The following is a 17,007-nucleotide window of genomic DNA, read 5'->3' on the forward strand; positions in this document are numbered from 1 at the left end:
ATTTAACCTATGATAAAATGTTGTATCTTCTTTGTTTTCTCCTGGCAGAAAAGGTTGATGAATATTAGTAAAATCTGGCAGAAATGGATGCTGCAAAAGGAAATGAATTGCAGGAAAAATGTAGAAAGTATGCTCCTTTAAAATGAGTGAGCCTCCAACTGTTGCTGCCTTCAAACAGAGACAATGAGATTCTCTGTGGGCTGAACAAAGCCAAAGAGATGCTGCATCTGACCTGCTCTGCCATTTTCTCTGACCTTTTCTTCAAAGGAAGCAAAGCAGAAGGGTAAGAAGGTGACTGCAGCCGGTGATGGAGCTGGTCGTCTGACGCGTGACGTCCTGGGAAGGTTTGAAGAACAAGGACCGAGCACAATGAGCGGTCAGGACAAATGGGTCACACTGACCCCGGCAGAGTTTGCCCTGCTGCAGGAATACACTCAATGTGAGTAAATTATGTTCTCATCTTAATTTGTCTGTGTTCAGGACAGTCTTACAGATATAATTCTGACATGTAACTATTGCACGTGACGTCACGGTCTCCAGAACCATAGACGTGATTACGTCCAGAACTCCGACCGATGTCAAGTAAAGCCTGTCAAAAAACGGACATCTTGTAGCCTAACCTAACAACGCTGTTATTGATTTGACTTTTAAACATAGGATGCTGCGCGGTCGGCTGCACAAACCGCAGCTGAAAACCTAACTTGTCATTTTATTTGATAACTTTTAATGAGGAACGATATGGCGGCAATAGCTTAATCATAATGACTGGTAGCCCTCAGTGTAACCGCGGGTTTGCAGCTAACACTTTTTACCAGGTAAGAAAATTAACGTTTATAAGTAAGTTTGATTATAAAGATATCAAATATCGCATTAAGGTACGTAACCATTAGTAACCATGGAGACAAGGCCGAACCGTCATGTAGCCTGGCTAGCAGGTATGGAAAAAACTGGTTAGCATCTCGTGTTTTGTACGGGTTTTAATGCTGCTCCGGTGTAAAGAGAAACGCTATTTATGACTAACATTTAGTGAGTCGGGATGCCTCTGAACAAACATTTCTCTTTTTTATTTGTCACTTTCTGCTCTCTATATAAATATATCACAGTGCCACCTACTGGCAGCACCAAATAATTACATTGTTTTTTCAATATACATCACATCTCCCTTTCTAAAAATTTTTCTTCGTGTTTTTTTTTTTTTTTATAAAGTTCAATTTAGTTTCTATCAGTTAAATAGTTAAATAGCAATAACAACATTTATAAAATACTGATAAGTGGAAATACAACATTGTGTTATTGGTTCTGCATTTCCATTTTAGCATTTGGTTAAAACACACCACTGCTCTCCTGGTGTGGTCTGCTGATTTGCTTTAGTTATGAAATCATGTTGAAACACCAAGGTTGTACTTTGTATTTTTTTCATAACTGTCTGACATATCAGGTTCTTGATCACGAAACATGATCAGTAGTTAAGATTAGAGAAGATTAAGAATAGCTTCTTCTTGAAAGCAACCTTCCTAGCTGACTTATAACGTCATAAATGAACAAAAATGGAACTGCTTAAAGTTGAAAAAGAAATCTCGGTAGGGAAGCAAGGTGTTTGATGGGTGCTTAACTCAATCAGTGTTTTATTAGAGGAAAGTTGGCAGAATTTCTGCTTCGCTAATCCTCCATAGTAAAACAAAACATTTACAGAGGTCGCTGCACCACAAGCATAAACAAAGCTTCTCAGATTGCATCAAAGCGCGGACGTAACTATAACAAAAGTGTTATCTGTAAGCTGACAGTAACATCACTCTGGTAACACCAAAACATAGTGTTTGGTAAAGATTTTGACATGGCTTGCTCCAAAAGGACAGGTTAATTTGTAGATTAATTTGCTGCGCATAATGTTGTTTTCCTTCTCTGGATGTTTATATTATGCTTCGGGGTGTTGGCATAGTTTATTACAGACCATAAAAGATTTCGACAAACGGTCACTGCACACACACTGGGGTTCTGGATTGGCCATCCAGTTTGGTGCTTCAGTCCAAGATCTGCTCTGTATCCTTTATTACGTGAGCGTGCAGTGATTTATTTTAGCTGACAGCCTTAACATTCAGGGTAATATCTGTTAAAATATTTAAATTGTAGCGCTGACTGAAACGTTTCTGTAGAAAGACAAAACAATGTTCTTCGAACAGAAAGAAGGTTGGGTAAATGTCCAGCACTGGACTACAAATCTTTTGTTGCTGCCTCAGGGTTGCATTTCAAATGATTACAATGCACTTTCAATGGTACATAATACAACTCACAGATGTTTGACCCATTATCTTTAGTTACTATTCAGAGCACACACAATGAGTCTGAATAATGAATGTTTGTCACCATAAATGCCTTGTAGCTATTTGTGTTGAAAATAACAACTTTGCTCTCGAATTGAATACAAATCTGGACCAGTAAACAGACGAGGGAACTCAACTCAGACTTTGTACTATAAAATCATTTCCAGTTTCTAGTTGTTTTTATTCATGTTTGTAAAAATTGGTCTAGCACTTGGTTTTACTAACTCTGAATTAAAAGTGCAGTATGTAACTTTTATAAAACATTTTTTTTTCTTTTTTTACATATTTGTTAAATTGCAACCATGTTATGAAGCAGATAATCTGTGAAAAGATCAATTTCCTCCACTTTCTCCCTGAACTCTTGACCAGAAACAAGCAATCAGAGCCAGGAGGAGCGTCTTAGGGCTGTCAATCAAACTGATGTATTCGCTGCTCAACGTGCTAATGGCTAAAAAAATACAGAATATCTGTTTATCTGCCATCATTTGTGACCTTGCTAACTAGCTCTAGCATCCATAACAGGCTACGTCAAAAACATAAAATCTTACTAATTAATTTTGGTCTAGTTTCTAGTGCAAATGTCTTAGCAAACTTAATTTAAGTTTATCTTAGCAAACTTAAAATAAGACAAAACCAACTTACATTAACTTTTTAGCAAGATATATAGGCTTGTTTAAAGTAAATAATTGGCAGATTATTTAACTTATAACAAGACATTTTCCCATTTTATAGGTTAATTTATCTGCTAATGGAACAAGTTCTTTTTCATCAATATTAAGGAATTATTTAGTTAAAACAAGCCTCAATATCTTGCTGAAAAGATACTTTTAAGTTAGTTTGTTGTATTTCAAGTGTACTGAGATATTTGCATTAGAAACTAGACCAAAATTACGTGATAAAAATTTGCATTTTTGCAGTGTATTAGTTGCTAGCAGAGAGCAATGAGGGCAGGGGGAAGAGATGATGAGCAGCACCACTCAGAGGATGATTGACAGCGCTAAGACCCTCCTCTTGGCTCTGATTGGTTGTTTCTAATTAGCACTGTGAGAAGAGGAGTTTGATTTTTTTCTCTCTTTTTTTCCCCCAGATAATCTGCCTCATAACATGTTGACATGACAATTTAAACAAATATTGTGATAAAAGTTACATTCTGCAGCTTAAGTGCAAATATATTGTATGTAATTGTAATGAAGAAGTACAAGTTAAAATAGCAACTATAGTTAGAGGAGAACTAATCTGTGTGGATGTGCATGTGGAGCAAAGATGCACAGCTGACAGATTTCAGATAATCATGTTTCCAGAAGCTCCTGGCTGCTCTGCATGCACTCTGCAGCTCCTGGTTATAAAACCTCCTGTTTGGTAACAATAGGGATTTCATCCTCCATCTCCTCTCCTCTGCATCTCCCTTTCCCCTCATTAAAGTGAGCTGTGCACACTTTCATAACATTTTAATAGCTGTGTGCCTCACCAGGTCTGACAACAATTAGAGTTACCCTTTCAGCAATATAATTGCTTATGTGAACATTCACAATATGCTATTCAATAGAGACGGATTTAGGTTGCTTTTATAGTTGGAGAACATAGCTTGTGTTTATGAACCTAAATCCTGACCATGACTTAATTGTAAATTACTATTTAGTTGTGCCTGGAGAATGTGGCAGACCAGTAATTAGTGGATTTATTATCACTCTGCTCCTAGATGTTTTTTCGTCGATGGTGCATTAATAAAGATGGTCAGTAATAATGACACACAGTCCACCGTGAGGCATTCATTTCTTTTCACTGTTGGTGAAATGGATTTGGATTAAAGAAAAGATTCAGAACAATTAGTGCAGCAGACAAAAAAGAGGCAGCAGAGTTAGAAATCTTAGCTATTGTAATTATAACAACATGAATCTTTAAGAGGCATTTCTTCTATCGTAGCATCAGATTAATAAAAAATTATGTTACAACATGGAGCCCTGTTAATCCATATATATGACCTCTTTTTATGCCATTATATAGCTTATAACCTCTCTTTATTCCTCACAAGTTCTCAGTAGAGACCAAAACATCTGCAGCAATGGCTGCCTGAAATGCAGATTTTCTGGAGTAATTCAAATAATCTGCTAAAAGTCCTCAACACAAAGCTAATGCGGAGTGTGAAAACAGATGTAAGTTTGGCTATAAATGAAGCTGAAAATGGTGACATGTTGTAAACATTTCTCCCTCAGACTCCACCAAGAAGCTGAAGGATGTGTTGCAGGAGTTCCATGGAGACGGAGTGTTGGCTAAATACAACCCAGAGGAGGTGTGTGTTGACTTCACACTGCATTACATAACCAATCCTTTATAGTGTAGTTTCTTCTCCACGTGCTGAAAAAAAATCCTAACATGGGTAAGTTATTTAAGTGAGTGATTTTAAACAAACACTGAAGCGACAGCAATTAAACCGAAGATGGTATGAAGTCAAAACTCTGATGTGTCTCAGGTTTGACTCCAGTTAAAACAATGAAAGTGTCTTTCTGTATGTTTATGTGAATGGTTGCTGTATACAAATGTATTATACAAATATAATTTAAACTTGACTTATCTCTTCCTCATGCTTCCGGTTAAAGAAGCAGGAAATCCTCAGTCAGGTAACAATTTTATATTTTATTCAATTTATATGTAGAATTGAAACCAGATTTTTGCAAAACGCGTTTTTTCTCACTGTCTGAAGTTAAATCAAACCAAACTTTTCTTATTTTAGCTTAGTTGGAATTATTAATTATAATTGTACATTTATGAATTGATATGCTATGTTTTTAATATTATGTTAAGTGTGTGTAATTGTTTATGTAATAAATGCTTTTGTACGACTCGGGACACCAGGAAGAGTAGACATTGTTACGGAAATGGCTTGGCGATCCAAATAAACTAACAAATATCAGATATTCAGATCTGAATCATTTAAGGAATGTGAACAGTCAGCACCAAGTCATAGACCAATCCCCACTGGCTCTACAATGGGGAATACTAAGGAGGTTCATCACTCTGTGGAACCAGAAGCAATCAGCTTCTATGCACTATAAATCTGGAACAAACTTCCAGAAAACTGCAAAACAGCAGAAACACTGAGTTCCTTTAAATCTAGACTAAAAACGCAGCTGTTTAGAGTTTCTTTTGAATTATAATAAATGAAACATTAGTCAACGTTTTGATTGGAATGAGCACTTGGAAAAATACAATGCTTCAGTTGTTAAGTTTTGTATTTTTATGACGAAAAGCACCTTGAACTTCCTTGTTACTGAAATGTGCTGAACAGATAAACTTGACTGATTGATTGAGACTTGATTGTGGGAGGATCCTGACCATTCACCTGTTTCTGTCTCGGCTTTAGGATATTGACTTCGAAGGTTTCAAGGTCTTCATGCAGACGTTCCTGGAGAGTGAACTCCCTGAGGAGTTCTGTCAACATCTCTTCATGTCGTTTAGCAACAAGGGACCCAAACCCAGTCCCTCATCTGCTGACAAGCCCAGAGTCTCTGGTAAGTGTGGAAAGAAACCTCCGTCTCCCTCCCAAGGCAAACAGTCAGTTGTAAACCCAGCAGATGTTGGTGTTACGTAGATACTCGTATATTTGTAATCAGATGTTATAATTCTGCTGCAGCAACCAGCCAGGTGGCATGAAATGTAAATCGTAGAGGCTGCCAATTCCCTTGGCAGGGGCTCTGTTTGTTTTTAGCATTTACGCTAAATCATTGTTGTGTAATAATGCCAAAGACACCAAAATGGAACCATAACTCATTACAGCAGGTACCGGTTGTTTTGTAGTGTCATAACCATCTCACACTGGTTGTAGTGGCTGAATTAGCTGCAAATTTTTATGATGAGTAAAATAGAAGTGAAATCTCAATTGTAATTATAGCAATAATTAGGGTACTAAAGACTAGATGTTAAAGACCAGGGACGACTACTGGATCTAATGTCAGTAATTAATAAAAACAATGCAAAGAATGACTGCTTTCAGTACCATATATCTAGAAAAACAAAGTGAACACCACAAAAACAAAACATACATAGAAGAACTCATAAAATAAACATAAATAATGCAGTTAGCTTTCAAGATAAATGTGCACACTGTATTCAGTCACAGATTTCCCCACTAAAAGGCGCCGGTCAGCACAAAGTCCAACTGACACACATCGAATAAGGAATCCATGATTTTATTTGTCCAACTATTTGAGGGGAAACTGTCTAAGCGCAATTTGTCCTCAAATTGCGCTTGGACAGTTTGAGGACAGATTGTTCCTTCTCATTATTTGGAGAAGGAACAAATAATGATTTGTGTGTCAGCATGGTGCGATGGAGGGACCGTCACAGACTGGCATAAAACTAAGAGAGAATTTTATAAAACGGTCAATTATCATACCAATAATCAAACAGGGTGGTGGCAGGTTGATCTGGGTGAAAACAAGATGGATAGCTTTAACCCTTAATGTATGAAATATTTGTTTGAAATCTGCTCTTTGCATTAACTCAAGCTATATGTGTCCGAACATTTGTTTGATGATCTAAAAACATTTAATTGTGGGGGGGGGGGAAAGCAAAAAACCAAGAAATCTTAGGAGGAAGCAAATCATGTTGGGTTTTTATTACTGGTACTCATTGTCTTCTACACATTGTTTTCATACTCTGACTTTTTAGTATTTCCAAAGTCAGAGATTTTTATTGCCATTTTCTTCATTAGTTTATTACATACATTGCTTTAAGTTTAATTTATTATGCATTTCATTTATTAACATATTGACTGGTATATTTTTTGGGTGACATCTTTGCCACGGTGCTGAAGTGTTACCAAGCAGTTGTGCTCTTGAGATATTTAGCAACATTGTTAAATCCAGTAGCTGCCTTGCCTATTCAAAAGCAACAGTAAAATGTTTTTCTTTGACTTGTGGGAAGTGGAACATTGATCAGCATATTTGATGTACATTAGATTGATAATTGCCATAATGTGATGTTTATTACTTGTTTCACTTTGAACTGCCTTGTTGCTGAAATGTTCTAATAAATTAACTTTGACTTAAAAAAAATAAACAAAAAATATTTGTTTGCACTTTTGAGGATGTTTTTTGCCTTTAATGGGACGTATTATGCAAAATGTACATTTTGAACATTTTGGCACTTTCATTTGGATTTCTACAAAAATCATCAACAACTGCTATTCCTCCTCTTTAACTGTCCAACTTCTCTCACCTTGGACTCTGTGAAATGCAAACATCTGTTATGACCTAAAATCCCTTCAGCTTTTGCATTAAAAAACGTTCTCTAGTATTAATAATGATCCCAATTCTTTGTCAAATCCTTATTGGAAAAAAAAAAAATTCTGCCTCTAACGATTTAGGTTTATTTGTTCTTTTGTGGTAATTTTTTCCATGAATGAGAAATGTTTTTGTAAAACTACATAATGTAGCTTGTACTTTCTCAAAATATAGGGAGCGCTTTGCAGATATTTGGAGAATAATCTCAAAAACTTTCTCAGAACTGTTCTTGAACCTTCAACGAACGTAGAAGGTTCTTTCTTTGCAAAGAATTTTTTTCACAGTTTTTCCCTCAAACTAACAGACTGAGTTGAGTAAAGCTGTTGGATGCAGGTAAAGTTAGTTAAAAGATGACTAGCTAATATCAATACAGAACCTTAAGCTTGTTACCAAGGAGCTTGTAGGCTACTGGTGTTGTTGTCTACATTCAGCTACGAAGTTGATTCCCCCCCTCTGTTAGTCTGGAGCCAGGGCTGAGTATAACAGGGAGTCTCTAAGTATCCGCCCCCACCCCTTTGCTCACACACATCGTTCAACCAGACAGCTATTTGTAAGCCGTAGGGGGGCCCAGAAATAGTTTGGAAACCACTGGGGGCGCCCAGGAGAAGAAGTTTGGGAACCACTGAGTTAGTTTGTCTTTTTTCAAGTGTAATACGATATTTACACTAGAATGTAGACCAAAATTACTTGGTAAGACTTTGTGTTTGTGCAGTGCATAATGTAACTTCCAGGTTCTGAGAAAGTTTAAGAATTTTATTTATTTATTTATTTTTTTTTTACATAATTTCCTCATTTTTTACTCCTATCTCATTAGAAACAATAAGGTAGGAATAACATTAGCCTGTTTCTATCCATGGATCAGTTCTGTGACGATAGGCACCCTCACCAGCAGGTATTTGGGGTAACAGAGGCATTGTGGAGGATGTTTTGACCTTTCGTTTGTGTCCCCCTGCAGGCCTTAAGCTCATCAAAAGCAACTCGACTCCTCTGAAGACCCCCGCCCCGCCCGGTCCTCTGGATACGGTGCAGCTGAAGGATATTGTGTTTTACCTCTCGCTGCTGGAAGGCGGGCGCCCTGAGGACAAACTAGAGTGTTAGTATCATCCTATGTCTGATTCTGTTATCATCATGAAGTCAGAGGCAAAGGTACATTGCATGAACCAGTGACAAATAAGGTTACATGTTCAAGCTGTAGTGGTTCACAGGGAAGCATTTTGACTGATTTAAACTCTATTTTAGGGCTGCTCCTGTAGCTGTGGTTGCTAAGAGATGCTCCCTGTTTTTGTCAAGTTAATTTGTGGGGGAATTTTAGGCTACTTAATACTCTGTAGGTATCACCTAATACTAGGAGGTATTAGTTAGGGGGTTTTGTAGTTAACAAAGCATGCTAACTACAAGTGCTACTCCTGTTAGCATGACTTTTGTTTGGCTAAATTAGCACTAAAGAAGCCCTGACCACTTTAAACGTGTTGCAACATTTTGGTAGAAAATGGGTGCTTCTATTTTAAATGTTAAATGTATGAATTGATTCAAACTGAACTGAATGATTCTCACTTTAAATCAGGTCCTGATTGAAGTTAAAGCTGGACTGAATTATGCTGCAATGATTACAGATGATCTAAAATAGTTTGTGATTTGAAGAAATATATTCTTTTCAGACACAACATGGTTGTGCTAAACAAAAAACGTTTAAATCTAATCTCATTAGCTAATTGTGTTATTGAACTGCTGCTAAAAACACTGATTAAAGTGTTTTATACTGGTTTTGTTGATTCGTTAGTAGGTTCTGATCTTGTAACATTGATTTTCCTATGAGAACTATAACGATTTGTTTTACAAAATGGCAGTCCTTCTAAGCTAGAGTCATGTTTTCGTCAGAAAAGCACTTACTTTGGAATGTGGTTTTTCTATTTCAACACATGACCACCCAAACAGACCACTTCAACTTTTCCTTCTGTAAACAAGGTCAAGCAAACACATTTTTGTCATTTAGTAGACACAGCAAAATCTGAAGAAGTGTACAAACACAATGAAAAACGAAGTAAAAACAGTAAGATTAGATCATCTGCATTAAAACAACTCCGGCAATGACAACCAAAAATGAAAAAATCTGTCAATGATCTATCCTTGTGTCCACAAAACCGGTCCTGTTTCTGAAGAACAAACCTTGTGAGCCAAAACCAGACAGCTGTTTCAGACTCAGAACTATAAACATCTGATAAAAGACAGGAAAAAATAAGGTTCTACATCCATTTAATAAAATCTACCTGAGATAAATTTATGCTGCAGGTTATTTATACAGAATTCACACTTCTTAATTGGGATGAAGTGAGTCTTTATTCAGTGATGTTTCACTGTAATTCTCAGTCGCATGTTGAATAATTGAGAGGAATGACTATCGTTAAGCATAGAGATTACTAAATAATTTAATTCACTCTTCCTTCATGACTATTTCTGAACACTAACACCAAGCGATATCTCATTGAACCTGAGGTTATAGTCTTGTTACTTCATTGGAGGAGGACTCCCTCTGCTGGCTTGCTGATGACTGCTAAGCTGATTTACATAGTTTATGTTATATATGTTTTTATGTATCCGCTTGTCCTGTTGGATTGTGAAGTGTCCTTTCAGTCTTAAGATAATTATTATGTAAAACAGAACACAGTCTTTCACTACATGGTAATCTTACTCTGAGATTTTTTGGGGAAAGTAATGAGCAAAAGATTATTGCCAAATAAGGCACCGTTGGTAAATTCAAAAATATTTTCTAGTTTACTTTCATCTGTCCAAAGGAAGTCTTCTGATTGAGTTATGCAGCTGTCTCCTGAGCATGCAGTCCAGTTACGCAGAGTCCTGCTGATGCAATAAATATTTGATGCAAATGCAAAGCAGAAACATGTAGATTTTACATTGACACCAACAGGCAACCTTTCCAAACCAGCCATTGGTGTTCAGTGTGTTTATAACTTTGCTATCAGTAATCCTAACATTTTACCTAATAGCTATCGTATGCAGAGTGAAATGGAGCTTTGGGGTTTTTTGGTAGCTTCTTTGAAGAGTTTGATCTCAGAGAAAAGTTTTCACTTGACTTTAATGTTTTCTACACGTGAATAATTGTTTCTTACTATTGCATTTCTAACATCCCTGTTGATTTTGTTCCTTGGCAGTGTGTTAACACACACACATCTTTCTTGCTTGTCGGTTTTAGGCTCACATGATGTGCAGCCTTGGGTCTTTCTGCAGCCATCACACATCAGATAAACACATCTTTATCAATCTGACAGGACCTGCACCTGAGTAACAGCAACACCTTCTCTAAAATAAACGTCTCTGACAGATCTGCCTATTCACGCTGTTTTGTTACCATGGTAACAGGGACTTGTTGGTTGTGTAACAGAAAGGCCCAGGTCACAGCATTTAAAGAATAGACGCTACTTCTTCTTGCAAAAATAATAAATATGTGAGATTTTCTTACTCCCTTTTTAAGAGACACAGGAAGGTGCAATCATACGTTGAATATAACTTTACTGTCGATGTTTAATTTAAATGCAAACAGCTTACAAAGGTAATTTTATTTTTATTTGAAGCCACTAGAAAACATCAAAGAGTAAAATTATGTTTTATTCCACAGTTTGTCTGTAAATGTTCACTTTAAAGATTGAGGAGGTTGAGCACAGATCTAGAACAGTCTTTCTGAAACTGTGGTTCCCAAATCACTCGTGGTCCGCGGCCGGCCCCTGGTGGTCATATAGGTACTGCATGTAAACGACCGTTTATTTGTCGTGACGTCAGCTCAAAGTGCGACGCTACAGCTAGCTTAGCAAAGCATCGAGTTTAATAATGAATAAGTGGCTTAAAACCGGGTCACTCAAAAGAAAAACTGAATAGAAAACAAGTCTAGGACAATTTGTACGATCTGAGGAAGCTAAGTTATACCTCCTGGGAGTTTTGATGTGTCGTTTACGAGCGATTCGATTCTTTTGAACGGCTCTAAGCCGTTTACGGTAGGACTCAGTGGGAACTGTTTGTTTATTTATTTATTTATTTTGCTTGCTTATAATGCTCTGCTCACGCCTCAACAGCTATTGTTTTTATTTAATTGAAGATTACTAAATTAAATTAATTAAATACAATATATAAATAAATGGGTGAATATATTTTTTATATTAAATGGTACAGGAGAGGATTTTTGTTTTTGCCAAATAAAATTTTTAATTGTACTTCTAAATTAGGAGCTTAGAAAACCACACTTTTCACAATATGTAAATAACTCAAAATGCACCGAGTGGAATTGTGTTAAGAAACTAATATTTTTATTTCTCAGTTTAAGATGTTATTGCGGTGGAATTTCAAGTTAGGTTGTCTGCGAGTGTTTGTTGAATGTGTAAAGTGGTCCTCAGGCTGAAAACGTTTGAGAATGATCTAGGACTAATATTTGGCTGTGTTTTTCATTTCCACAGTTATGTTTCGTCTCTACGACACAGATGGAAATGGATCGCTGGATAGCTCGGTGATTATTTTTACCTCTTTTCTCTTTCAAGTCGAGCACATAAATCTGTGTGTTTTTATTCCCCACTCAACAAAGAGCTGGTTTGGATCATCCAACATTTGTGCACAGAGAAAGAAAGGCCTGTAAAAATCTCATTAAGTGTGACCCAACATCTGGAATCTTACCAGGAACACAGGTCGTTCAGAGCAAACAAAATCACTAAGATGCCATTATGAAGCTGCAAAAATGCAGTGAAGTAATAAAACACTTGCTAAGAACATATTGGCTTGTAGTCAATTATTGTGCAACCCCCTCAGTTTAGTCCTTACTGCCTGTTACTGCTGCATGCACAACTGTGCTCAGGTGCAAACACCCACACAAACACACCTGATCCTGCCCTCCAGGTGGCGCAATGTGGTCTAAATGCATCTGTGAAGGGACGCCTCACTGAACTGCAACAACCAAATCAAATCTGGTTCATTTAAGGAGAAAGTTGTTTCTGTTTTCTTTTTCCCTCATGCAAAAACAGATGACATTTCATGCTGCTTTTCCAAAATGGTCCAATTATTTGATGAATGAATTAAAAATATATTACACTTATATAAAGCTTTTATTATATGGAATCCTTACACATATAGATAGAAATTTTTTCTTAATAAAATCTGAAATTTAGTTATTTACAATTATGGCCAAAAAATTGTGTCCATATTCTGCAAAGTATATTTCAATCTAAAGTGTAAGAAAAAACTGAAAATGTCCTGGGATTTTTACTGTAACTTAACATTTTATTATGTTAAATTTACTTACATGTCTGTATGTCCAAATTTGTTGTTTTATTTTGTTTTTTTACAGTATATTTTGTCACATTTTCAATTATTTTTTTGTCATCCAAAAACATTTAAGTCTGTGTTATATATTAGATGTGTTAAATATATTGTAGTTATACTGTAAAATATCATATTGTCGCCTTCCTAAAATAATGGCTTAATTTTATTTTATTTTTTTGGCAAAATGTGATGGCAAAAAAACAACAACAGACCACTTTTAGGCAGGTGACAATATATGAAATACAACAATCATTTTCATGCAGCTGATAACTTAGCAGTCTGTTTTCTCCTGACTGGTCATTGTGGTAATAAATATATTGAAAGGTTCAGATATTTTATTGAATGAATTTTATTTTTTATTTTTATTTTATTCATTTTAATGAATCCAATATACTGACAAGGATTTTTCTATCGATCTAACTATATTTAGTCGTGTTAGTTCTTCAACAAAATAGTTTCATAAGTTGAAGTTTCCTCCTGTTAGCTGTCTTATAGACTAACATAATAAATTATAATATTGAAAATCTGCTCATCAAGTCATTTCTGGAAACTATCTGCTTTTTAGAAACATTCTCTGTTTTGATACCTGAATAAGTTTGTTTTTCTATCTTTATTGCTGCGGTTAAAATAATTTAACATGTCTTTAAAAACACTCATTGCTGGAAGTGGGAAAAATTAGAGAGTTTTTCCAGTAAGATCCATATTAACACCAAAACATGAACCCATGATTCTTCTCTACCAGAACATGAACCCATGATTCTTCTCTACCAAAACATGAACCCATGATTCTTCTCTACCAAAACATGAACCCATGATTCTTCTCTACCAAAACATGAACCCATGATTCTTCTCTACCAGAACATGAACCCATGATTCTTCTCTACCAAAACATGAACCCATGATTCTTCTCTACCAAAACATGAACCCATGAATCTTCTCTACCAAAACATGAACCCATGATTCTTCTCTACCAGAACATGAACCCATGATTCTTCTCTACCAAAACATGAACCCATGATTCTTCTCTACCAAAACATGAACCCATGAATCTTCTCTACCAAAACATGAACCCATGATTCTTCTCTACCAAAACATGAACCCATGATTCTTCTCTACCAAAACATGAACTCATGATTCTTCTCTACCAAAACATGAACTCATGATTCTTCTCTACCAAAACATGAACCCATGATTCTTCTCTACCAAAACATGAACTCATGATTCTTCTCTACCAAAACATGAACTCATGATTCTTCTCTCTCCACTTCAAAAATGTCCTTAGCGTCTTGATAATCCAGTGTGGCACCAGACACAAATGTCAGACTCTATGTAATTAAACCATCAGGCGAGGAGCTCTTCCCACGCCGCCTTTGTTTCCCGCTGTGCAGCTCTTCTGCACGTGTTCCCAGCCTGCTATTACCAGCTGTTTATCAGTCTCCATACGGGAGGGTAAATACTGTATTTCTGTGTCTGTAATGACCGTCTGTGATGCAGGAGCTGGAGCACATTATCTCCCAGATGATGCACGTAGCAGAGTACCTGGAATGGGACGTGACGGAGCTCAAACCAGTAAGAACGACATTTTGCCAGGAAATACATTACAAAACATGCTTCATTTTAGAGGTATTCTGATAAAAACTGAGGCACTTCTGGAAAATGCATGCAAAATTGAGCATTTTTGTTATATTTGCAAGAATATACCATTTAATTTCTTGCATATACTCACTGGGAAAAAAATTCCAGAATAAGAATATATTGTATTCTACAAAACATGTACCACAATTACTGCTTTTTCAATTAAATTAGTGTAATCAAAGGAATTTAATAATTTATACTTTAAATTTTTTAAGTTGATCAGTTACTCAGTACCTTAAATTAGTACCATATTTTCTGTATTGATGGATGAATATGATAAATGTGAATATTAAGAACATTTTTACTGGAGCAAAAATGTGAATTATGAGCGTGATGTGTAAGGTTTGTAGCTGCTGTAAATTAAATAATGTGACTCAAAATATTACTCTATTGTATTCTACAAAATTATATAAACACAAAATCATACCAAGTATTTTTTATCTCGTTTCTAGTACCCTTGAAAGAGGACGAAACTAACTTTAAAGTAACTTTTCAGCAAGAAATATGAGCTTCTTTTAAGTAAATAATTCCTTCATATTGATGAAAAAGTCTTAGTTCCATTGGCAGATTATTTCGCTCATAACAAGACATTTTTTCCATGTTGTAAGTGAAAAAATCGGGCAAAGGAACCAGGACATATTCATCAATATTAAGGGAGTTTCTACTTAAAACAAGCTCCTATTTCTTATTAAAAAGTTACTTCTAGGTTAGTTTTGTCTTATTTCAAGTTTACTAGAAACTAGATCAAAAATACTTGGTATGGTTTTGTGTTTTGCAGTGTATGTGCCACAATTATTGGTGTTTTCAATGAAATTAGTGTAACAAATGGATTTCAGTAAGTTATACTTTATTTATTTTTTAAAGTTTATCTGCTTGTTAAACCTTAATCTGTACCATGTTAGTAAATTATTGCATTATCTGTGTTGTTGGATGAATATGAACTATTAAACATAGTTTTAATGGCTGTGCCAAAAGGTGTGGAGCAACAGTGTAAATTACCATTGTGATGCTTCGGTTTGTAACTGAAAATCCAAACTGTTTTATGTCGCAGATCCTCCAGGAAATGATGCAGGAGATCGACTACGATCAGGACGGCACAGTGTCCCTGGGGGAGTGGATCCAAGGAGGCCTGACCACCATCCCGCTGCTGGTCCTGTTGGGCCTGGAGACGGTGAGGTCACACAGAAACCGCCTGTGTCTGCCACTTAGAAAAAAATTAAACAAACCTGAAAGAAATCTGCAAAAGCAGGTAAAAAATACCACTTCTTGGTTACCAGGTGGAAGCTGATATTCAAACATACTGAAGTTTTGCTTCATTTCTTAAATTTTTCGTTTTCATTTGACATCATAAAGGCGCGAAAAGAGAAAATTACCTCCGTGGCGTGTCATCAAACCTTTTAATTGTCAATCAGTGTTTAATTGTTGCTTTTAATTTATTGCCACAGCTACATCAGATATTCTGTTTGTTGCAATAATGTAAAAACTAAAATTAAATAAACAGTGAAACGTTTCACACCGTTGTAAAAACACATTCATAAGACAATTTAACACTTTCCTTAAGAGCTTGTGTATATATAATGTCTTACACCTTACAAGTGTAAATTAGCTTTATTATCCTCACCTCTCCTCTCTGTTTAACCTCAGTTCAGATCCGTCCTGCAAGGTGATTGTTAATTACTCTAAATTTGACACATCCTTTCTCTAATTACATCATGTAAATAGTAGTAATAAAAAGAATAAAGAAAATTAGTCTTAAGCAAATGTTTCTGTTGTAGTAGCTTCGTGTTTGTGGTGTTTTAGTGGGTTTTTCCACATCTTTATGATCTATTACTCTTAAAGTTTTTCCCAGCAACATAGTGGAGTCTATATTTATAGTTTACACACTTCTTTTCTAGTTTCTCTCCAGATCAGATTAGATTTTCTGTGTCTCTGCCTACTTTCTGAACCTTCAGTTCTGCTCTGTCATGCTGTAAAATATTAAATAATCATTGCTGAACCGTTCCAGGATGCCTGATGAAGTTTGAATTTGTTTCTTTCTTTAGACTTCAATCTTCTTGGTGAAGAATTGCAAAGAAATTGACTCTTAAATAAGAAACAAGCCTATAAACTACATTAGGAGGCTTCACTGCTGTGAACTTTTAACTTTGTTTTTCTTCCACTTGTTCCTAACAATAAGGGAAGATTCATCACAGTAGTGCAAAATACATTTGCAGTATACATTGCAATATAAGTCCACCTGCTGCCTTGAAAAAGCAATTTAAGTCACCAAGAAAATTGTTTTGTTTTTAACTCTGAAATTAAAGGTCATGAAGTCCATTTAACAAGAGACAAGTCGTCTAAACTTGTTTTTAAAGTTCATTAATCTTGAATTCTGAGTTTTAACTTAATTAATTTAAACCAATTTAAACCAAATAATTATTTATTAATAATTGTTAAAAGATGGTTCCAGTTCT

General features: G+C 35.8%; 1 protein-coding gene across 1 annotated transcript in view; it reads left to right on the forward strand.

The window, feature by feature from the left end:
• The first annotated feature begins 271 nt into the window (after window positions 1-271).
• The window catches only part of dgkb (diacylglycerol kinase, beta), a 63,229-nt gene continuing 46,493 nt past the window's right edge, over window positions 272-17,007 (forward strand). The window contains exons 1-8 of the mRNA XM_088013917.1: window positions 272-439; window positions 4,535-4,611; window positions 4,919-4,939; window positions 5,683-5,830; window positions 8,559-8,696; window positions 12,064-12,113; window positions 14,414-14,488; window positions 15,606-15,725. Of these exons, the coding sequence (XP_087870043.1) occupies window positions 370-439; window positions 4,535-4,611; window positions 4,919-4,939; window positions 5,683-5,830; window positions 8,559-8,696; window positions 12,064-12,113; window positions 14,414-14,488; window positions 15,606-15,725 (699 nt within the window). The 5' untranslated portion in view covers window positions 272-369. The remainder of the gene's footprint in view (window positions 440-4,534; window positions 4,612-4,918; window positions 4,940-5,682; window positions 5,831-8,558; window positions 8,697-12,063; window positions 12,114-14,413; window positions 14,489-15,605; window positions 15,726-17,007) is intronic.

Source organism: Poecilia mexicana, unplaced genomic scaffold, assembly GCF_051168715.1.
Source record: "Poecilia mexicana isolate PSO_F unplaced genomic scaffold, ASM5116871v1 scaffold_16, whole genome shotgun sequence".
NCBI lineage: Eukaryota > Metazoa > Chordata > Actinopteri > Cyprinodontiformes > Poeciliidae > Poecilia > Poecilia mexicana.